At 48.3% G+C, this 24,047-nt stretch overlaps 1 protein-coding gene across 4 annotated transcripts in view; it reads left to right on the top strand.

The window, feature by feature from the left end:
- Window positions 1-24,047, top strand: part of LOC119181309 (microtubule-associated serine/threonine (MAST) protein kinase dop) — a 259,056-nt gene that overhangs the window by 123,662 nt on the left and 111,347 nt on the right. For 3 of the 4 annotated variants that reach the window (XM_075875311.1, XM_075875310.1, XM_075875312.1), the window contains exons 2-3: window positions 7,521-7,905; window positions 17,838-17,920. In XM_075875311.1, coding sequence (XP_075731426.1) covers window positions 7,521-7,905; window positions 17,838-17,920 — 468 coding nt within the window. Of the gene's footprint in view, window positions 1-7,520; window positions 7,906-11,018; window positions 11,219-17,837; window positions 17,921-24,047 lie in introns of those variants that run through there. The other variant, XM_075875313.1, reaches the window with a different exon arrangement.

Here is a 24,047-nt window from a genome sequence, read left to right as displayed (position 1 = left end):
ATTGTTTTAACGCAATATCAACGTGGGGCCTGTGCCTTTTTTTGTTGCTTATGGTTCGTTTCCTTTTGCACTGTTTTCCTATTTGCAGGTTTGTCCTTGGTTAGCACGAATAACTACACTCTTTTTGCAATTCATCATCCATCGAAGGTATTTTTTGGGTATTACTGCAAAATAATGTGTCCTTTTTTTTGGTAGCTGCATACGTTGGTGTATTTTGTATTAACACATCAAGCGATATTTTCATTTGCCCATGTGCTACGCGAATCTTGTCCCATTTCCCGAGCCATGTTTTTTTTTTGTCTGCCAGATTTCGTCTGCCAACCAAGTGTGCGCTTTTTCATTCATTTTTTTTTGCTTTCTTGCTTGCCTCTGTCGTGGCCTTCACCAGTAATTTAGTTCGTCTGCTCATTTCCATTCACTCCGCCAACACCGTGCTTGCTTATTTTCAGGTTGTGTCGCTCTTATTTTACCGTCCGTTTCGCCGGTGGTCGGCTGTTGCCACGGAAACGCTGTAGCCGACTGCAGCGGCGTCCCCTTGGGCACGCTGTGCTTGTCTTTCATTTGTTTTATTTTCGTGTTCATATGCGTTTTCTGCTCGTAGGCAAACTCGCTTTTGTCGAGCTTCCCAAGAGATGGGCGCCTAACGAAGTCAGTCAGGCCCCTCCCTGTCAGAGACGGTTCGCGAATTTTGTGTGCATTGTGACGTATTTCTCTTTCTTCTTTTTTTCGCTCCGCGACTCTGTGTAATTCGTGCAGCCTCAAATTGCCACTCTGTTGTGCATGCCACGTTGCGAGTATTGACACGCGAAATACGGCGCACACCGAGGTTCGAAACGAGATTTTGCGTTACCGTGCCGGAGCAGCTTTTGTATATGAGCTGTTTTTTTTCTTTATGGTTAACACCTCACTGTCCCCTCTGAATTTCACAACTCGCGAGTCGCAAGGGTGAAGTCGTGTTAAGGGTTTCTCCTTCTCACAGCGAGAATGTCGAGTAATGAAATTCGTCCGAATTGCCTTTTTGCAGAGAAACTTTACATGGCTAGGATGCGGGAAGCTGGGGCAGTCCGTGAGACTCCAAGTGCGCAGAAACTATAGCGAAGAAGCAATGCTGGCATGCGTTATCTCGAAGGGTCTTCCCGCTTACACTAGTCTCATTTCAAGTTTATTTTGCTGGTATGCACAGCTAGAGGTGATACTTGATTGAGTGTGAATCCCTACCCCCTTAAGTCAAGAATTAATATGGGCAGTCAGAAACGCGCGAAAATCGCATAGCATTCAGTATTATATCCCAAGAAAAAGAAAATAAAGGAATGTGTTGTTTTGTGTGAGTGGCGGTGATTAAAGTTAATGGGTGTGTAAATAATTATTTATTTATGCTACCAGTAAGCTTTGGTATTTGCACAAAAAGGATCATCTATTAGGCCCGAAATGCATGCATGGTTTGGTTGTGTTTTTGTTTTATTTGTTGCGAGTGCAGAAAAAAAAATACTTTCCACGTTGGTCCCGGAACGTGGCACATTGAACGATCGTCGAACATGGCAGTGTCTGCGGCAAAGTCATCCTCTGCAACTATACGCGGCACAATGAAATTAGTTTATCGCTAGTTGTCCGCTCAAGACGCCTGCAGGAACGTGCAGACATAGTTTCGGGCATTTTGAAGAAACAGTCGGCTTGTGGCGTGCCTGTAGAGGTTCGCGTACACTCTTGTGAGTGCCGTGACCGAAGGGACTATTCATAAAATCCGTCAGATGTTCTCAATAAAGTTTAGGCTATGGCGCGTTCTAAAAATTCCACCACGTTCATCTTCTTCCACCGTCATTTTCTCAGTTCTATTCCGCGCTCATACGGTATTACATAAACGGAGGTTCCTTCACGTTCATTGAGTGCAGCATTAATCCTAAAAAAAACTTGCGCACGCGCGCGCCACACTGATTTTGCGTCGCCGAGTGGTAGTTAGCATGATTGGACATCCCGTCTTTTACCGGCGCATAGTGGCCAGGCTATTCGGTGGCATTGTGTTCGTGCCTCTCGGTGGTCGAAGTCGTGACTCAATGTGGCGGTGTCCCGCTCGCTCGTGCGGGGGCCTCTTGCCCTTGTAGCTCGTCGCGATGAGTGCGCTGGTGCTTTAAAAGTGGCCCGACTGGTTGATGACTAAGCGTGACTGTCTTGGGTTTACACGAGAGTGACAGGTACCACTTGTCATTGTCTAGCCCATTCGTATGTTTACACACGTGTCATTCAGTGTGTGTCCGCGTATGTGGCTACATCACGTCAATGATTGCGGCAGCCCAACCTGTAGATTTTTGTCTCCTGTAAAGCGTGCTTACCAGTAAGACATAGTTGTCATGCAACAGAGCCATTGTTTTTTTTATTGTCTTTTGTAAAGAGTGCATACCAGTAAGACATGGTTATCATGCAACAGAGCCATGGTTTTTTTTTTACTGTGCCCTTTAAAGCTTGCATACCACTAAGACATACTTTTCATGCAACAGAGCAAGTTTTTATGTGTTTTGTAAAACGTGCACACCAGTAAGACATACTTGTCATTAAACACAGCAAGTGTTTTTATGTTTTTTGTAAAGCGTGCGCACCAGTAAGACATACTTGTCATGCAACAGAGCGATTGTTATTTTTGTCTTTTGTAAAGCGTGCATACCAATAAGACATGCTTGTCATGCAACAGAGTTATTGTTTTTTTTTAATTGTCTCTTGCAAATTGTGCATACTAGTAAGACACACTTGTGCAACTGAGCAATTGTTATTTTGTCTCTTGTAAAGCGTGCATACCAGTAAGACATGCTTGTCATGCAACATAGCTATTCTTTTTTTTTTGTCTCTTGTAAAGCGTGCATTTAGTAAGACATATTTGTCATGCAACAGAGCGACTGTTAGCAAAAAGTGGCCGTGCGCGCGTGGGTGCGTGTTTTCTATTTAGTCATCTTTGTTTTCTGCGAAATCATGCTGCGAATGATATCAATGTACCGTTGTGAACTGTAATCGCATGCTTTCCAATCGCTCCGGGTGTCGATTGGGAAGCGTCGAATTTCGAGCTTACTGTTGTAACAGTAGAGCGCTTTAAGCTCGGTAGGAGTCTGTCAGTCGAAAAAAAAAGTATCATCATCGTCAACCGGTACGCGCTATCTTGGTCCCCTTCATCTTCTGAATCGCTCCCAGAACGCGTGCGCCGATTTGTCCGGCGTGGGATGCGATAACTTTTATGGGCGAGCGAACAAGTGCAAATAGTCTGAGAGCAGAAAAAACGAAAGTAAAACAGATAGAAGGAAAAAGAAACAAGTATACACGGAGAGAAAAAGATGGAAGCAGGCAGAAAATTGTGTAAAAAAAGGGGGGTGAAAAAATAGAAAATGAGATAGAAAGACTGGGACAGCGAAAGAAACAAAGACGGAGTGACAGAAATTTGAAAAAACAAAACAGACACCAAATTAGACAGAAAAAACTTATAGAAAGAAGAAAAAAAGAGAGAGATAAGAAAATAGATTGAAAGGGCAGACAGAAAGAGAAAAGAAAAAAAGCAAAGAGAAGAGCCTTTTCATCTTTGTCAACTCCCATTAAAAGAGTAACTCGCGAATGATCATACGGGACCTTTTAATACAACAGCTTCGCCCTTTAAAACGTTGCCTGCCTGTCTGATATGAGGACTCCTTGTTCATACAACGTCTATTACGCAACACGACGACGTGGCGCTGCGCGTATAGCGGAAGACTGGTGATTAAGGGGCGGATGCTGTCGCCGTGGGGCTCGAGAACAAGGACCGCCGATTCAAGATTAGCGGCGTGACGCCTTCGTCAGCCACACGTTAAGGGATTGGTTAGTGTGGGTCTTCCGCGCCGAGCCACCTCGTTGAATAACTCCGGCAGCGGCTTCGCTGCAGCGAGAAGCCGGTAAAGTTTGCTTCGCCACACGGAGTACACGCCATGCACCCAATGTCTCCCTATCGTCACGGTTCGCTTCACTCTTTATAATAGAGAGTTTTAGTACTGCGGAATGGTGCTACGTGCGCATCACGCAAGCGCCTTGCGTTACGTGGCGTCCTTTGCCACTAATCGGCTTTTAGTACGCCGTAGTACCCGCGTACGTAACGAGCGTGAAGCGTGTTGCGCCATCTGGTAGATCAAAATAGAAGCGCGTGTTGTTGACAGCCAATGTGAGCCAATCCAAGTGTTATAGCCAGATTATGGCCATATTTTAAGCCACAGAGCCGGTCGGTGCTTGCCTTCGATGCCGCCATTTTGCAAAACGAAGTCTCGCGCTGTCGCGAACTTGTTCGAGAGCGCCGCGATCACCTCATACGTGCGCACGCACGCATCTCATGCGTGCGTACGTAGCGGCTGCGTACGTAACGCGATACGTGCGCGTTGCGGTCTGCGCATGCGCACTACGCAGAACGTGGCGTCCTTACGTACGCAACGCCGCCACGTACGCAGTACTAAAACTCTCTATTATATATTTACGTTCGGGCTTGAAGCACGTAGAGTAAGCCTGCACCCCCGTCGGTTTCCCTGACGCCTTAGATAACACAAGCCACCTTTTCATCGCGCGCCCGATTCCGCGCGCCGCTGGCCTGCAAAACCGAATGCCGTTTGTGTTCGTAATCCCTTCATTAAATCGGGTTTGCGCGATTCGAAGATTTCTGGCGTATTCGAGTGCGGCTCGAACAATGTCTAGAGGGCGTTCCAAGTAATCTGGCGCCGTACTTCTTTTTTTTCTTTTGCGCCCGCGTGCTCACTCAAGATCGTATTCGAGTGGAGTCGCTTATTAAAGTCAGACTACACCTGCGCTTTGATTAAAACAATCTACTGCGTGCAGCGAAAGTTCCATCTTATATTTTTTTTTCGAGGTAGGGGGTTTTCGAGGACAGAATCCGATGCGTCTTTCGATGCGCATTGCACAAGCCCCTTCTGCTTTGCTTTGAAGAAGGACCGGTGCGTGTTTACGTGAAAATTAGTTGCGCGGTTCTCCGCTAGGCGGAATTTCGCAGCGAGCATTTCTTCTCATTTTAATTTTGACCGTATTGCCCTTTTACAGAATGTTTAAGTGTAAAAACAGTAGTTGCTCATGAAAATAAAAAAAATTACGGCATATTCACGGGGTGAATGATGATGAATGGGCGAAGCTCCGGAGGGATTCATCGGTAAACTGTGAATCTTCCGTGTAATTCGCCCAGTCGACCATCATGTAAAGACGTGAGAAACGCTGTGTGTGTGCATACACAAATCAACTTTTATTTGTTCTTAGACGATGGATGGCTTGCGATGTCCCTTGCCTCGCGCGCTCGCACATCGGGATTCTGTCTGCGAGCGCGCGCTGCTGCCGCCTTGCGCTCTCTCCGCTGTGCAGCCTTATCCATCCGGCGACTCCGACCGCGCGCCAACAGCGAACGGATTTTATTACAACGCTCCCCCTAGCGTACGTCGCCGCACTAAATCGAACGATTGCCTTCAACCAATGACACGCGCCATATGTGACATCATTCTTATTTTATAAGATCTCGCGTCTTTCATCAACTACAAGTACCGCTTTCTAGTTTATAACATCTTGCATCTTTTCATCACCAGCTTTAAGTACCACCATCTAGTAAACACTACAAGAACTAAACGAGAGGTGGCTACATACAGGAGACGGTACCGCCATCTAGTGAACACTGCAAGAACTAAACTAGAGGTGGCTACATACAGGGGACGGTACCGCCATCTAGTGAACACTGCAAGAACTAAACTACAGGTGGCTACATACAGGCTACAGGGGACGCACAGCCCACGCCCTAAGGAGCTTCGCCCCTAAAACAAATAAAGTCCTTCGTAACGGGGCTGTGAAACGATGATTAGATAAATAATAATAATAATAATAATAATAATAATAATAATAATAATAATAATAATAAATAATGAATAACTTGATTAATAATTCAACCAAGTTAAATACAAATCGATTAAGGAAACCAGCATAGGTCTCCTCTGAAATAAGTTTTTTAGTTAAAGAGATCTTCCTCCCGATTCAGGAGTCGAGCCCGGGATAAGGCTTGTATTAGCCCATGTCGGTATACGTTTTGTAGCTTGGTCTCACACCCTCGGGTGAATTAGGGGTTTTCAGCATCGCTAAACACCGTCGTTAACATGTATACACTCTCCGGAAAGCGACGCCTGAATACGCAGCTTGGTTTGGTACCGACAACTTGCAAGCCACACTCAGTCTGTGTTTGTTCTACAGCGTTTTATCCTACGCTTCTACGCTGTGACGCGAAATCCATGGGAACATGTGGCCAAGGATTGGAGGCGTCCGCTTGCAGAAACTCTGGCTACAACGACGCAGTGTTCCAAGCATATTTAAGCGCTTCATGTTCCCTTATGCACTGTGTGGTAACCTTTTACGTAAGCAAAACTTTCGAGGCCTCACTTGTCGCCCATTGACTGTCTTGTGTTGCATAGTCGCTCAGTGGTCTATACGGGCCCAAAACGTGATTGGTACGTGGGATTTAACGCCGCAAAACCACCATATGATTATGAGAGACGACGCAGTGGAGGGTTCGGAAAATTTCGACCACCTGAGGTTCTTTAACGTGCCCCGAAATCTGAGCACATGGGCCTACGGCATTTTAGCCTCCATCGAAAATGCTGTAGGCCTAAAACATTTAAGGCTAGCGGTGCTCAAAACCAGTTCAAAGTGAATATAACAACGCCTTAAATAGTGGAAACTGCAGATTCAACTGAGAGTTTGTCGCAACAATTTACTTTGAATCGCGAAAGACGCTTTGAAATCATCAGGTTGGTACCCACGACGCCCAAGAGAAGGCGCCACTGTATCGGCAAGTGTGGTATTGCCGAGATGGTGGCAAGTGCCAATGGAATCGCTGGGTTGTCCGTCTTATGAACATTCTCTTGTTTCAGTCTAGTGGAGTAGCGCTATTAAGCGCATGATATGATATGCGCATGAAGCGCGTGAACTACGCCAAGACAATGGTGTAAGAAAAAAAAAATAACTTAGTCGCTTACCCCTGTATTCGGAAACGCTTCTTGACTTGAACTGGACTTGGCACTGCCTTCAACGCAGCGCGTTTGAAATGCGTTTGTGCTGCACAGAAGGTGGTGTAAAGTGAAGTTCAATTCGATTTGTGGGGTTTAACGTCCCAAAACCACCATTTGATTACGAGAGACGCCGTAGTGGAGGGCTCCGGAAATTTTGACCACCTGGGGTTCTTTAACGTGCACCCAAATCTGAGTACACGGGCCTACAACATTTCCGCCTCCATCGGAAATGCAGCCGCCGCAGCGGGGAATCGAACCCGCGACCTGCGGGTCAGCAGCCGAGTACCTTAGCCACTAGACCACCGCGGCGGGGCGGAAAGTGAAGTTCAAGTCAAGGAGCGTTCTTGAATACGGGGATTATACTATAGGCGCTTTTACCCTAAGGAGAGGGTGCGGACATATTGTGTTTTCCCTGTAATTTACCTGTCGCCTTTTCCCAGGCGTTATCTCATGTTGTTTGCGCTTCCCTTTGTGCAGTTGGATTCGTCATCCACGTCACCTGGCGGTGGACTGGGGGGTGGACCGGGCGCTTTCCTCTCTCGGACGCCTCCCAACTGCTCGCCGCGGCGCCTGGCGGCCGCCGACGAGACTTCGTCGGGCGGCTGCGACTTGAGTCCCGGCTGGAGCCCGCTGGGACCCCGTCAGCAGCACGCTGCCCACCGCAGTCGCTGCACCACCGAGCGGCGGCGGCGGGAGTCCCTGGCGTGCATGCCTCCGTCGGCGGCGCTCTCTGCCCACCACCACTACCACCACGCCACTTCGCTGCTGCTGCACGGTGTGGGCATCGCCGGAGGCGGGCAGCTCGGGCAGCTGCTCAGCTCGTCGTGCACGGCATCCTTCTGCGCGGGAGCGCTGGCCACAGGCGAGTGCTCGTGTATCGTGTACCGCGTTTCAGCACCGTAGCAACTATACGGACACTTTCCGCGAACTTTCGCCGTCGCCGTCATGTTCCATATATATTCCAAACCGATGACACTGCCCCTTGCCGCATTTGTTCTAAGTTGGAGTGAACAGTTCTGTTTACGAGAACGACTGAAGCGGATATGAAACAAGCCGGTCAGCTCCGTCGCCCGGAGGGCGCATGCGATTAGGTCGCCTCGCGTTCCACGGCTGCTGTCGATGGCTCCACAGGAGGCAGAGAGGAAACGCCTTGCCATTCTTTTCGCCTAGCGAAATAGTATGGAAGGGTGTCGGTTGGAGCTTGCGTCGAGTCAGTGACATAGTCATTGATCAAAAAGAGCGCGCGCGTTATCTCTAGACATCAGTAGATGGCTTCTACCAACGCCGACTAAATTTCAAGGCCGAAAGGCTGCCGCAGTGACGTCAGAGGTTGGGGGCCCAGTTTCCCAACTGAGCATGCTCAGTAAGACTTTTTTTCCACATCTTTTATTCGGCCCAATCTAGCCGCAGCAGCTGGTAGAGCGGGAGCGTTGGTACTCCTAAAACGTGAACGAAACGCAGGCTTTCTTTCGCGTTCGCGGCGTAACTGGGCCCCCACCCTCTGACGTCACTGCGGCAGCCTTTCGGCCTTGAAATTTAGTCGGCGTTGCTTCTACCATTGTGCCTGCTGTTTTTTGACCTCTCACTTAGTGTTGATATGACAGACAGCCCTATAACCGCTTCGCTCCATTGAGCGAGCGTATTCTCGTGCGATAGCGTTTGAAGAAGTTAAGCTAAACAGTATAATAAAGGAGTTAGCGGCTAGTCTTGCCTGTACCATTCCAATTTGTTTCTATCGCAATCATTGCTTCGCCCTTACAAGCGAAACTGTGATTATTTTGTCCCAGTGATAGTACGGCGAAATGCAAGATCCTAAACTGACACGAGGAGCACACCAGACTGACGCATCGGAGATTCATTCGTGGCCCCATGAAACGTGACTGTTGAAAATTAGAAGTTTTTTTTTTTTTTTCAGTGAGGAAACATCTTTGTATGCGTACGAACAAAACCCGATTTACATGCGGGCGACCCGAAGCGCCTAAGTGCGTTATCCAAGAAAAAAAAAAATAACGGCCTGAAAGCAACATCTAGCAATAATTGGAGTAATACACAATGGTAACGTATACAGTCTAGGCGACTGCTACTTGCCACCTCGTTTTCAGGTAACTGCTTGTCAAGGTCACCACCATCAGCGCTGAAACTTCGCATGCTGACAGCAGCGCCGCACCGCAGACTGGCGAGAGGGAGCAACAGTTTTCGGCAGCACATGCGCCGATTCCACTTCGACCTTTCGTAGTGGGCTTATAACGGCTTGGGGCGAAGAACGATTTCGGGGGTTTGATTTACCTCAGCGTGTTGGTCGGCGGCGGAACGGCCGTGTACTACGTAGCACGTTGAAGATTCGGGGCGGTCAAGAACAGACACTTTTGATTTATATGTGGGGTTTAACGTCCCAAAATCACCATATGATTATGAAAGACGCCGTTGTGGAGGGCTCCGGAAATTCCGACCCCCTGGCGTGCTTTAACGTGCACACAAATCTGAGCACACGGGCCTACAACGTTTCCGCCTCCATCGGAAATGCAGCCGGGATTCGATCCCGCGACCTGCGGGTTAGCAGCCGAGTACCTTAGCCACTAGACCACCGCGGCGGGGCAATAGACACATTTAGTTGGGCGTACGTAACGATCCTACGTATGTCGCACGACACGTTGCGTAGGCTGCATGCGAAGCGCTCAGCGACACTTTTAGTTGACCGTATCGATCGCACCAAGATACGTTTGGTTCAACTAGACGTATGTTCTTAGAAATAAAACAGCTTTTTGGGTGCTTTTTTAGCGCCCTCGTGCGGTAGCAGCGCAACATCGTCCGTGAAAGTAAAATATACTCGGTTTGGGCCGGCTTTGTTGCTCTCTGCCGTCGACGCCGTCGCTACTGTTTCGTTATCTGGTTCCCGTTTCAATCGAGATATCGCGAGAGCGTCGCGCTACGTACGCTTCGCCTCGTCACGTTTACGCACGCCGCATTTTTTTTTTATCTCTGGAATCGATGCGTTACGTACTGCACATGCGCAGCTCCCTCCCGTGGCAGTGCTGCGTACGTGGGCTCGTTACGTACACCCAACTAAAAGTGTCCATTAATAGTAAAGCCCATCCAGCTGCGGCTTGCCGTAGTATCGTATCTTGCTTTTCCCACGTCAGATCCCAGAATATTTTTTCTGTTTACGCTCACAATGTTGACCGCTAATCTAGAAGCACACGTGTCCGGCATCTAATCTGCACGGGTGCCGTGCACATTATCACGCACATTACGATCACGCGGACAAACATACATTCTAGGTAGTTGACCCCCCCCCCCCTTACTTGCCCCACCGCGGTGGTCTAGTGTCTAAGCCGAACATGAGTTTGGCCTGGTTGGTGCTTACTGTTCGACATCTTGATCGCAGGCCCCGCCGTGGTGGTCTAGTGGCTAAGGTACTCGGCTGCTGATCCGCAGGTCGCGGGATCGAATCCCGGCTGCAGCGGCTGCATTTCCGATGGAGGCGGAAATGTTGTAGGCCCGTGTGCTCAGATTTGGGTGCACGTTGAAGAACCCCAGGTGGTCGAAATATCCGGGGCGCCCTCCACTACGGCGTCTCTCATAATCATATGGTGGTTTTGGGACGTTAAACCCCACATATCAACCGGCCTCCCCCCCCCCCCCCTAAATATTCTAGATACGTCCCCGTTTCTGAAATAAGTCATGTGCCCCTGAAGCTAAATTAAGCTCGAAATGCGCGTTGAAAAGCTGTTGAAGTATTCACAAAAAAAAAACTACATCGTTATCAACGAGAAAGTTTATTCAAAACTATTGTAGACAGACGAAGCGCCGCCTGCCGCGCTGGTTTCCACTCTTTTTCTCACGGAATACCGGTGACGTCACCCGTTTTCACTCGATCTTTTTCGTTGAGACGTCACCGGTTGCGGTGCAGCGGCGACTGGCTGCTCGTCGGTGTGGGTGATACCGAAGTGTCCACGGCGTGTGTCTTGCTGCCCCACAGCCTCGGTGCGCGATGTCGCGACGCGTTCCGAACGAAGAAGACCCGTTCACACGTGCCCGCGTGCGTCGCGAGACGCGTTCGTCGCGCCGCACTTCGCACGGCGACGTCCAGAGAAGTCCGAGAGGCAGGACCCGGACGGCGCCGGCGGCGGTCCTCTTGCTCTCTCGCCGGCGTTCGGGAGCGGCGCTCGAGGTAGGTAGGTAATCAACTTTATTGATTCACGAAGGAATCATTTGAGGGGGGGTGTGGTTGGGGAAGTGGAATCAGGATGTCGACGAGCCCTCGGGCCGCTCTAGGTGGCCGGACACTGCTGTGCTTCGGCGACCCTTCTGGCCCAGCTCACTGTCCGGAGCTGTAAACCCGGTTGCGAGCTCCGCAGAGCAGCCTCCCATCGCTCCTGGTGTTCTGGCCCTTGCCACGGAGGCTTGGGTTTGTTTGGACAAATCGGAAATATGTGCTGGAAGTCGGCTCTGGTGCTAGGACATAAGTTGCAATGAGGCGAGGTTTCGCCATGTGTAAAAAGAGAGAGAAGAAAGCTGACACAAGGTGCGTGTCTCGCGTGTGTGCGGTGTATAGCGTCGCGTAAGCATGCGGGGTGCAGGGGGGGGGGGCGCAGTGTTTTCTTAAGCCCCGCAACACTCTGCATCGGAGGCCCCGCCACGGTGGTCTAGTAGCTAAGGTACTCGGCTGCTGACCCGCAAGCTGTGGGATCGAATCCCGGCTGTGGCGGCTGCATTTCCGATGGAGGCGGAAATGTTGTAGGCCCGTGTGCTCAGATTTGGGTGCATGTTAAAGAACCCCAGGTGGTCGAAATTTCCGGAACCCTCCACTACGGCGTGTCTCATAATCATATGGTGGTTTTGGGACGTTAAACCCCCACTAATCAATTAATCAATCAACTGTGCATCAGAGTGCGACACCTCAGCAGTAGCTGACTATTGCAAAGATAAGGAGAAATTAAAAGAGACAGAGAGAGAGAGAAGTAAAGATTGTGAGAAAAGTAAAAGACTGGAAGACTGTTAGAGAAGTTTGCGGACGGGGGCCTTGATCGGTTGTCTAAAAGAGGACATGGCGGACGAAAAAACCGTCAACCACCAAATCCGCCGAGTGTCTCGGCATGCTGTCTCGTTTTGGCAAAGCGTGGTGTCGGGCCCCGTTGTTATACGCCGTGTGGGTGTCCGTATTTCAACTCGGAACTTTCCCACTTGTACCTCGTGTTACGTGATGCTTTGCTAATTGCGATTGAGCCCGATCGGGGTCGAAATTTCAGGCAGTGACGGCCGCATCCCGCAGTGAAGAAAGCCAATCGCGTTCCATCCGGATCGGGACGGATTGTGATCGAAATTGTTTGACGTACATACCGGACAGAAAAGATGAACAATAAAGGGAAGTGCGACTTCTCAGGTAGTGAACTTTTAACTCGTTTACTCATAGAAAGACGTAGCGATATATAGCGAGCTATGACATGCGCACACGTGGTTTCATCCACTTGTCAGCCTAGTGGGGCAGCTGATTATTGAAAAAAAAAAACGTTTCTTATAGAAATAATCTATTAGAAGTGTCCCTCACACTGTCACCGCTTTTTTTTCTAGAATAATATGCTTATAATGGCTCACGTGCTGTTCGATCTTGGCTTCTACCCAGAATCTTGGTCCCCCGAAACCGCGCTTCACATGGCGCTGTCTTTACAGCGCGCAACTGCGGCGCCGAATTGTCATTTCAAAACTTTTTGAAAGCTTCCCTACCTTGTCGTCGCACTTCCTTCTGGTCTCGTCTTTTTTGCTGCGGTCAAGATTGATTTATATGTGGGGTTTCACGTTCTAAAACCACCATATGATTGAGAGACGCCGTATAGTGGAGGGCTCCTGAAATTTCGACCACCTGGGGTTCTTTAACGTGCACCCAAATCTGAGCACACGGGTCTACAAAATTTCCGCCTCCATCGGAAATGCAGCCGGGATTAGATCCCGCGACCTGTGGGCCAGCAGCCGAGTACCTTTGCCACTAGACCACAGCGGCGAGGCAAAATAAATCAGATGGGAAGTGTGTAGACAATAACCCTCGTCGCCTCTGGCAATCGAGAAGGTTACCTTCATTGGTTTTGAATGAAAGTTTTGTCAGCCTCTTTTGAACAACAGAGGCAATTTGCTGTTTGTGGCGCGAAGATAAAATAAAACATTGCGGAACAAACATTCGCGGAATAATGGTGCAAACATCTGCTACCCTTCAAAAACTTTAATGGCCGCCGCAGCTGGGATTCGATCCCGCGACCTGCGGGTCGGCAGCCCTTGGCCACTAGACCACCGCGGCGGGGCCCGTGGTCAAGATATCGAACAGTATGCACCAACCAGGCCAAACTCGTGTTCTGCCGAAGCGATCAAAATTGACCCCGTGACACCAGTAATACAGACTACTTCGCATAGTTTGCAGACCACGCGAGCACGTGCCAAACTCTTTGTCCGTGCCACCTATAGCGGTACGCCATCTACCGTCTATCACAGTGTACGGCCAGACATGGGTCTTGTTATTCTGTGGCCTTTCAATTTTTGTACTGTCGGGCTGCCTATTGTTAACTTACAGTTGTCACGCAAAGTGTCGATCTGAAGTACGACCGTCACACTTCTACGTTGATTGCAGGATCAGAGACTACGGCGTGCCGGTGGGCAGATGCTTCTTCACGAGCAAGAAAGATTGTAACTGATAACAGTTATGCTGAACGGCTGCTCTCGAGACAGAAGAAAGTAGCTGTGGCTGGCACAAAGCGCGTCGCGTTAGAACGTCAAAGGCGAAAAATACTTTGCGTCCGTTCGGAAAAACGGACTGGCCATCGATTAAGGGAGGGCTGCGTCACGGGCTCTGCGCTTTTTCGAACACCGTTGACGCTAATGTGCCGACGAGGCTCGCTTTTTTTTTTTACTTTCGTATGTTTTGACGTGAATGGATAAAGTCAGAAAACGTCGTCAAAGGCATCAACCCAACCATTTTATTACGCGAACCAACCATTTATTACGCGACCCAACCATTTTATTACGTCCGTCTATTGTTCGCGAAGTTCTTAAAGATTGAAAACGGCAAAGCCTGAACCCAATAGGGCGGCCGTGTAACCCGTCCACATAGTCGTATCCTTTCTTATGGATACAAAAAATGTCGCTGGTTTCTTTTCAATTTGAATACATTACATTGTTCCTTTTTGTGCCACTGGTTCTCGCTATGTCTTCTCTTTTTTCTTTCTTTTTTTGGCTAGGTGTTACGCCTGTTAATATGTATACTAATCCTACACATGTATTATGTCTGTATTGGTTACCCCTGTTGATACTTATACCCATCCTGCATATGTATTACATTTGTTGTATGTTTCCCATTCCTAATGTAATACCCCCTCTAAGGGGTCTTTAAGGTAATAAAGTGAAATATACTAGCGAGAACCTTGGCACTAGTGCCTGTGGGAGCTGCAACGCGCGGCGCTTAGATTGTCTCCGGGATCGGAGGCACATCGGCTGCCGTTTACATAGCCTCCGTGATCGGCCCATTTTTGGCCGAGTGAGGATGGCACGTGGTGACGTCATTACGACGTCCCAGATATTGGAGACATGAGACGTCGCGATGACGTCGTATGGTCACGTCATCACCCGGTGCTTATTTTTTTTGCGTCACTCGTGCGGGACGCCGTCGCGGAAGGCTGGTCAGTTTTTGCGTTTGATGAGAATGGTTCACCTTTATCATTTTCAATGACGAGTTTTACGGGTGAAGCTCTTTAGGGTCGATCCGTACCTTGTCTGTCGGCGTGGCACGCTATCGATATCCATATCCATATGGATATCCATATCAATATTGATGCCCATTTGGATATTCATATGGATAGCCATATGAATGTCCATATCCATGCGGATAACCATATCCGTATTGATATGGACATTCATATGGGTATGGGTATTCGGATGAATACCCATACTGTACATACGTGTTTTCGTGTCTTTGCGTAAAAGAGTGGGGAATGTAAGAGGGTTAATGTTCCCCTGGAGCTTCGCCCACTCATCACCATTCTTTTCGTGGATATGCCGTGGTTTTTTTTTCTCCCTCGCTCTCACTATCTGTCGCTTTAAAATAGAGTTTTAGCTAGTTACAGAAATACGGTACGCAAATACGGTAAGGCAGTACGGCAGCGCACTTCCTTTCTAGTGACAGTGCGTGCCCCGGACATGTTTTGTCATGAATGCGTAGGCGGACCGGTATAACATTGAGGCGGGACAACCCCACAGCAATGTTTGAGCAATCTTTTGTGGTTTGGGTGCCTTTTTCTAGCACAATGCCAATGTCCAAGAAATGAGGAAGGCTACCCTCGTGCCCCGCCACGGTGGCCTAGTGGCTAAGGTACTCGGCTGCTGACCCGCAGGTCGCGGGATCAAATCCCGGCTATGGCGGCTGCATTTCCGATGGAGGCGGAAATGTTGTAGGCCCGTGTACTCAGATTTGGGTGCACGTTAAAGAACCCCAGGTGGTCAAAATTTCTGGAGCCTTCCACTACGGCGTCTCTCATAATCAAATAGTGGTTTTGGGACGTTAAACCCCACAAATCAATCAGTCTACCCTCGTGGTACCGTATTTTCGTACCGTATTTCCGCGACTTGCTTAAGCTCTCCAAGTTTCCGTGCTTGCTTTCCGTCCTAAAACCGCGATATGATAACGAGGGACGCCATAGTGGGGGGGCTCCGGAAAATATGACCACGTAACGTTGTTTATCATGTGCCTAAATCTACGGCACGGGTCTCCGGCATTTCGCTGCCTTCGAAGTATGGCCGCCGCGGACGGGATTCCATCCCGCAACCTTCGGGTTGCTTAAGCCAGTGCCCTGACTTCTTCAGCGCTGGAGGGATCGTTTCCACGAGTCATTGACTAGTCAGGGAGGATCAGTAATTGGACCGGGAAAGGTTGCTCACGTGAACGCTTGAAAACTTGGGGAATTGGGAAACATTCTATAGTCCTTTTTTTCAGGTGCGAACAGCGCCTCCAATTAAGATAGCCGAAATGGAAACAGGGTAGTGTCAGTGGCCTCCGAACTTGTCCGATCAGTAGAAAATCTCGTGGCCAGGTTTTTTTCGGGATAATTCGTAAATGTCGCCAACCAGTGACCCACCCGAAAAACATGGCGGACGTGACGTCACCGCCGCTGCGCATGCGCAGGCTATAGTGTCCTGAAAAAGGCCCATTGGTAGACAAACTGGGAAGAAGTGTATGCACACTCATAAGTGGCAGCACGCCCTCTATTCCTATTCGGGAAGATGGAATAAAACATTTATTTGGTCTTTCAAAGTAGGCAAAAGGTGTATGGAATCCTTAGTCAGGAAGTCAGACGTCGTTGCCGGTTTCACGGGGGGGCCTCTCAGGTTTTCGGCTCCAAACTGTAGATGGAGATACCTCCCGATCTTTCTGTGACGTCACTGGAACACCGTGTACGCTGGCCTGTGGTACGAAATTCTATAGTTTAATATTCTCCTTCGATAGTTGTCGAGTGCTTGTTTCGAAATTTGTCATTTTGTTCTTCACGTAAATACAGGCCTTAATTGGACCAGATTGAAACACAGATACTGGCGACCTGCTGGCTGTGTTATTAAAAAAAACAATTTAATCGATGTAGTTAATGTTAATTGATCGATGTAGTTGGATTCTAACCTTACAAGTGGCTTGCCCAGCTGAATCCTGATTATTTAATTCCTGATTATTTAATTTATTCCTAATCATTCATTACTGGTTATTTAATTTAATTCTGAATATTTAATTTAATCGGGGTTGTTAAATGCTAACATGGCAAGTGACTTGCCCAGCTGAATCTTGATTATTGTACAGACAGTGATCGCACCATACTCGGCTTTCTGCTCGTCACCTGCTTTAGCGTTGCCTCCGTGATCAGCCCACTTTTGAGCAAGCTATGATGCCACGGCATGACGTCATCAAATTTTTATTTTGGGCGAGTTGGTTTATTGCAGTAATAGCGCAAAGGGGGGGGGGGCAGACCCACAAGAGAGATGACAAGGATACACAAGCGCTGTTATCGTCGCTTGTGTGTCGTCTCTCTTGTGGGTCTGCCTTCGCGCTATTACTCCATTGCTCTACAATGTGACGTGATTTGAAGGTCGTTAGCCCCGGCTATATGCGATATCCTATGATCTTCCCGCTGCCGCATTGCCACCCTTTGCTTGTTTCATAAACTTTTTCACAGTCCACTTGCAATCGAACCTTACATTTCCTCCCCATTTCGCAGGTCATATCGCATTGGCCATGTCTTTCAAGTTACCCGTCAACGTTCCCGCACCGTTACTTTTGCTGCCTCATTTTTTCTTCGTGCAGCAAAAGACTGCAATGACCTCCCCCACCATATTGCAGCAATCGCCTGTCCATCAACATTTATGCATAGCGTCACAAGCCATTTTTCAAGCTAATTCATGGCTTTTTTGTACGTTTTTTGTAACCCCACCCCTTATGTAATGTCCCCCTGGGGACCTTTAAGGTAATAAAATGAAATGAAATGAGATGTTATCACATGATGTTATCACCTTTTTGCATCACTCGTATCGAAGTCGTCCGACGTCGGTCCACGTGTGTACTGTCAACTTTAGCCTTTCACGAGGCACCTGAGGTTTCCGCCTAGGAAACTCTACTACAGGCACAGGGAAATACGCACATAGCCGACGGAATCACTTCGGAGGTTCCGATGTTTATGTACGGAGAATAATGTGAATTAGTTGGAAATGATTTCGTGTTCCTCTCCTCTCTGTCGAAACGGCGTAATAAAACCTTGTTTTATTTATTGATTTCAGGGACGTCGGGGCAGTCGAATTTGGTCCGTATGCGAAGCTCGACCATGGGACAGTCGGCCCCAAACCTTTCCCTCACTACAACGGTGAGTATCGCATGCATGCCCGTCTATGTACTGCACGCAACTTCTTTTCTTTAAGTGCATTATAGTATTACAGAAAGCTGAATATGCGTAAATGGCACAAAAAAAAAAAATCCGTCCATGAGTCTATCGTCTGAGGGGCTTTTTGTGAAAGAATCTGCATCCAATAAAAGAGAATAAACGGAAGAAAAACAAATAAGCGTAAAACATGACAGTTAGTAGAAAGACAAGAAAGAAATCAACTAAAAAAATATACGATCAGGTTGAAGTGAAGTAAATGAAACAAAAAAACTGTGTTTCCAAGAAATAAGGCTTTTGCAAAGACACTTCTTTGATGCTTCAACAAAATTGCGCATTCTGCAGAAAAAAAAAAAGAGACGCGTTTGTAAAACTTCCACTGTATGCTGCTGTGGCTCAGCGTGCCCGGTTCCTGTCGCCGCGGACTGAAAGGTCGCGGGTATGACTCTAATTGACGGAACTTTCTTTTTTTTTTGCTTTCTGACCATGAGTACTTTTGGCGTCATTTCCGAGACGGAAATACGTCACTGAAGTCTTTGTGAACCCCGGCATAAAACACTTTCGTGTTAAAAGACATTTTTTTTTTTAAGTTGAAGCAAATCTGCTGAAGCAAGTCCGCGTTAGAATCGTGCGAATATACGGTACCCGCTATCTGTGAAACTCGACTTCCAGCAATACCGCCCCGCCGCGGTGGTCTAGTGGCTAAGGTACTCGGCTGCTGATCCGCAGGTCGCGGGATCGAATCCCGGCAGCGGTGGCTGCATTTCCGATGGAGGCGGAAATGTTGTAGGCCCGTGTGCTCGGATTTGGGTGCACGTTAAATAACCCCAGGTTGTCGGAATTTCCGGAGCCTTATACCAAGGCGTCTCTCATAATCATATGGTGGTTTTGGGACGTTAAGCCACACATATCGATCGATCGACATTCAGCAATACCAAGAACGCAATAACACTTTGCTTGGCGAAACGGCCGGAATCTGCGCCATGAAAAAAAAAATTATCTACCTATATGTGCGAGATTGACGGCTGCTTATAGGGAGGTTTCAAGGATCAGGTCATTTGTTTGTTGGTATTGAAGTTTATTGACTTGTTTAGGCTACAGGAGGTTCTGCGAACGTGTCGTGTCTTGAGGGATATCGAAGGCGCAGTCATTATTTCGTGTATTAACGCAGTTACCGAGGAAGAAAAGTTGTCGCGCCAGAGTCTGATAGTGATTACGGACTATTCATGCTATCCATTTACTGCGCTCCAGGCAGTTCATGCTTCTGGACTGATCGTGTTTACAGACTTAATCATGTTTATGATCTGCTCATGCTATAGATTACTTTGGCTTTAGACTGTTTGTGCTACATATTGTTGGTGTTTGTTGTGGACGGTTCGGGCGATCGAATGACTGCCGTGTGGCTCCTGCTTGCCAGAGCTTTCTCTTGACAGCCGTAACGTTCGCCGCACTGCACGGATTTAGCGAGACGGCGGGACAGAACTTATAGCGTTGGCCTCCGCAGCAGCAAGTAGCCCGACCACTCAGTCGCCGCTTTTCCTTTGCCTCCTGGCGGGGACCGTGCGAACTACGTGTTCCAGGCGGCCGTGTCCAGGCTAAGCGCCCCTGTGTTGGGAACTCGGGGCGTCGATCAATATAGACGTGGTTGTGTCGTTTCTTTCGTTGGTATTCACTGGCGGATGCCGTTCCCGTGTGTCGTCTGCTATAACTTGAGTGCCAGAAGTTGCTAAGTAACTCCCGTGCAACAGCGTTCGCGAACTCCCCGCTTCTGCGCGAGAGGTGGACACGTGTGTCTTCAGTCTGTCTCCTTTATCTTCTTCTTCTCATTTATATATCTAGTTCTCATTCTTTCGACGTTCAATATCGTCTGGCCGTCCCTTGGCCGCTCTCCCCTCTGGTGCTTCAGTCGCGATCTTGCGCGACGCATTCCTTCTGGTACGCAGGTTCGCCTCCTAGTGCATTTTTGTACGCAGAGACGCCTCCTAGTGGCAGTATGGTGTACTATGCACCACACGCCTGTCCCAGAAAGCGTGGATGGTGGATCGCAGACAGGCGGACACGCACGTACGGACCAAAAGTACGAACGCCGAGGTTCGTATATTGTATCAGACCCCGTGCCACGGGCGTAGAGAGAAATCTTTTTCGGGGTATTGAGGGGGAGGGGTTCAACCATATTTACTTTATGTATGGTTGAACCTCCCCCCCCCCCCCCGCTCTTTTTATGTTGCGTGCGCTTGTATCTGTGCGTGCAGAAGTGAAAAAGCATATGCATACGCAAGCAAAGGCGAAAAAGTATATGCATACTCGAGCAAAATGGAAAAATTTCGGGGGGCACAGCCCCCCATCCTCCTTTTACTCCCCTGTCTCGTATACTGTGTGCGCGTGTCTGTGCGCCTGTTTACACCTCTACGTCCGCATAGTGCGATGTTTGATCTGTGATTCGGGCAGATTTGCTTTATATCAGCGAGCACCGGTTGCTCACGTTTCTTACATGCGTGGGGTCGGAAGGATTTGTGTCCATAGGTAAGAGGGGGGGGGGGAGAAGGATTGAAATTAATCACACGTCTTCACTGCGTGCCGCTGTTGTCATGAAGTGCGATTAATTTTCTCGAACCTCACTTTAATCGACAGTCAGCAAACATCTTTGTGCTGATCGATCAATAAATCAAAGGAAACAACCAGAACAAGCCCCCTCCCCCCATAACATGGTGTTAGTCAGGATCCTCGCTGCCAAGTGACAATACGTAGTGTTGTTCCACTCAGCCGTTCCAGTGACTACTCTCACTCTCTTTCTTTCTTTCTTTCTTTCTTTCTTTCTTTCTTTCTTTCTTTCTTTCTTTCTTTCTTTCTTTCTTTAAACAGCGAAAGCTAATCTCGAGACAATGCTTTGTACCGAATAGATGCGCCGGAAGTTAATGCGGAGCCGGAAGTACGTGATTAGTGTCCCATTCTGAACGTACCAAAAAGATGCGAATGATCTCCGCACGTGTGCAAGTTCCGCCGTTCGAACGTGGACGAAAGTGTTCCCATCCATTCGTATTGTTCGAGACTCGTAAACTACCCGTCGCTATACCATGGTGCCTCTCAACGGTAGTCGTAGTATTGAGATATCTTGCGCGCGCACGCACACGCACACAGACACGCCTACACACGCGCGCGTGTACGAAAAGAGAGCGAGAGAAAAAGGGAGGGAGAGAGGGACAAAACGGCCGAAGATTGTGCGACACACACAACAAGCGTTTCGTCACGCCTTTCTTCAGTCGATTGTTTCTGTTGCTTTTTATTTTTTCGCATGGTATTCGTCCAAGACGAAGCATTACCAACTCTCCAGAGTTCGCAGTCTTGGCTGTAGTGAAAGCTCATTGTAATCTCTTGCATGTAGGATTTCGCAGAGAACTACGCACAACGTGTGCACCTGGCATTCTCACACTATACACTGGGTAAAGGTCACGAAGGCGAATGCAACCATTGTTGGGAGTCCGTGTGCCCAACTTCACCGTACACGTACGTCGTCGGCCGTACAGCCCACGAATGCAGCCCGCGCGCACCAATGGCGTTATTTGCTTTTCTACACACAATCAGCTCTCATGGAGGGGCGCCATCTCCTGTCGCCGACAAGAGCTCTCGCAAGTGGTGCCGCGTCCTCGGACTTCTGTGACCGCATTTTCTTCTTTCCTATCTCTCCTATCCCCTCGACATGTCCTCGCTCGCTGTCCCAGCGCATCTCTCTCTCCATACCTTTAATCCTATCCTTTTAATCCCTCCTCACCCCCATCCCTTGTGAGCTACTGTTGAGGTGTCGCACACAGATGCAGACAGTTACGGGGCACACTTTTCTCTTCTTTTTCCCTCTCATAACTACGATCTGCTTTTCGACACGGAAACGTACGCGACGCTCGCAAAAAAAAAAAAAAAATAGAGTTCCGAAATGCATTGAATGTCAAGTTCGGGAAGAACGAGTTCGCCGGTGGCGTACGCGACGGGAAACGAGCCACTTGCCTCGACTCTTTCTATATACAAATGGGTAATCCTTTATCATTCGCGATAGGCGGGCCTTTCGCAATTTGCTCTTCTGAACGGAAATACACGCGACGCACTTCGTGGCGCAGGCGTGGTAGGCTTGCTATGAAACCGAAAAAAAAAACAGACAAAAAAGTTTCGTTTCTATGCAGTATTGTTTCGCGTCGTTTTTTTTTCTTTTTTTTTGCCAAATAACTCGACGGAACTTTAATGCTTCGATTATAGTTTCATCTTGAATGGTTCGTACGTGGATCTGCGTTTATCGGGTGCTCTTTTTTTGTTTGTTTGTGCGAACACAATTTTTCTTTGAAGGGGAACATCCCTACCTTAACTGTCGTTTTCGCAGAGGAACTCTATATTGAGGTAATAATGAGTTGTCGCTTTTAAAACTGATTCGAAAAGAAAACTAACATAAAATAATTAGTTGACTTAATTTCCAACTCGAGCGCAGGTTTTATTATTATGATTAACATTCAGTGCTTCGCAATTCATAGCATCCCCTATATTTTTTTTTTTACGAATTCGAGAAATAATGTGTACTACCTCTAATGTCTAAAAACATGCCGCGTGCATTCGACCTTGCGAGCATCGGAGGCGGAATGACGCGTCCGATGCTTGCAGGGTCGTAGGTCGCAGGTTCGAAGATAGCAGGTTCGGATACTGCCGACGGCAAGTTGTCTTTTCCTCCACTTTTCTTTTCTCGCATTTAACATTACGATTACTTCTCATATCAGACGCTGTACTTGGGCATATCATTGTCTGTTACTTCTCATTGATACCGTGTCTAACGAAGAAGACGAGCCTTTGAATTTACTTCTTTCCCTCGATACGAGCGGTACTTTTCTTTCTCTCCCGTTCCCTACATTTTCTTTGTACGGTTCGCACTTTCCTTACGCCTCGCCTTGCGATTCCCGCAGCAACTAACGGTTCCGGCTGCTTTTGGTCGTTGTACGTGCTAGAGTTCGGGGCAGTGCGTTTTTTTTTTTACGACGTCGTAATATATAAGAAGTAAGCAGGCTACCGGGATGCCTGTATGGTTGAGTAACAATTTTCCATTCGGTGTCCGCAGGCTTCGACATTGCTTCCCTCGAATCCACACCGAGCGATTCCCTCAAGGGTCTTCCGATCCGCTTACCGTGTGCTATAAGTTTCTATACCGCGTGCTATAAATTGCTATAAATCCGCCTGGTGTGTTATGTAAACGCTTTAAGGAAAGGAAAGAAGTAAGAAAAACCTGACCAGAAGAGCGGGAAAATAAGACACGTGGTGCCTTATGCGTCTGCCGAAGACAACTTGCAGGTTAAATCCACGTTCCTTCTTGTCTTTTCGATCACCGAAGGTCGCAGGATCGAATCCCGGCCGCTAAGGCCGCCTTTCGATTGAGGCGAAATGCTAAAAAGGCCCATGTGCTTAGATCCAAGTGCATGGCAAAAAAAAAAAAAAAACGCTAGATGTTTCCGAATTTCTAGAGTTCGCCACTATGGCGTTTCGAAAAGATATATCCTGCTTTGGGGACGTAGAACGCCATCAATTATCTTTGTTATTATTATGCTCTGTTGATTGTATTGACTGCTGGCGGCTGCATTTTAGATGGAGGCGGAAATTGTGTAGGCCCGTGTGCTCAGATTTGGATGCACATTAAAAAAAAAAACCCAGGTGGTCGAAATTTCCGGAGCCCTCCACTACGGCGTCTCTCATAATCACGTGGTGGTTTTTGGACGTTAAACCCCACGTATTATTTAAATCCCACATATCGATCAATTGTATTGACTGCATTAGCCGATCGGGTGGTCAGTGTCATATATAAATGTAAGCTGATGCCCGAGCCAGTGTGACGTATGAATTTTGTTTGCGCATGAGCACCCATTCATTCTGTATTGTGCGTTTCACTCTTTCATTACCATTTATTGACTCATCGATTACGTTCAGTTGTTTCTGAAAGTGCCAGTGGACAGCTTTGGACCCGGGCCCCGCCGCGGTGGTCTAGTGGCTAAGGTACTCGGCTGCTGACCCGCCGGTCGCGGGTTCAAATCCCGGCTGCGGCGGCTGCATTTCCGATGGAGGCGGAAATGTCGTAGGCCCGTGTGCTCAG

The sequence above is a fragment of the Rhipicephalus microplus genome, chromosome 10, assembly GCF_043290135.1.
Source record: "Rhipicephalus microplus isolate Deutch F79 chromosome 10, USDA_Rmic, whole genome shotgun sequence".
Taxonomy (NCBI): domain Eukaryota; kingdom Metazoa; phylum Arthropoda; class Arachnida; order Ixodida; family Ixodidae; genus Rhipicephalus; species Rhipicephalus microplus.
This window is presented reverse-complemented; position numbering and strand designations above follow the sequence as displayed.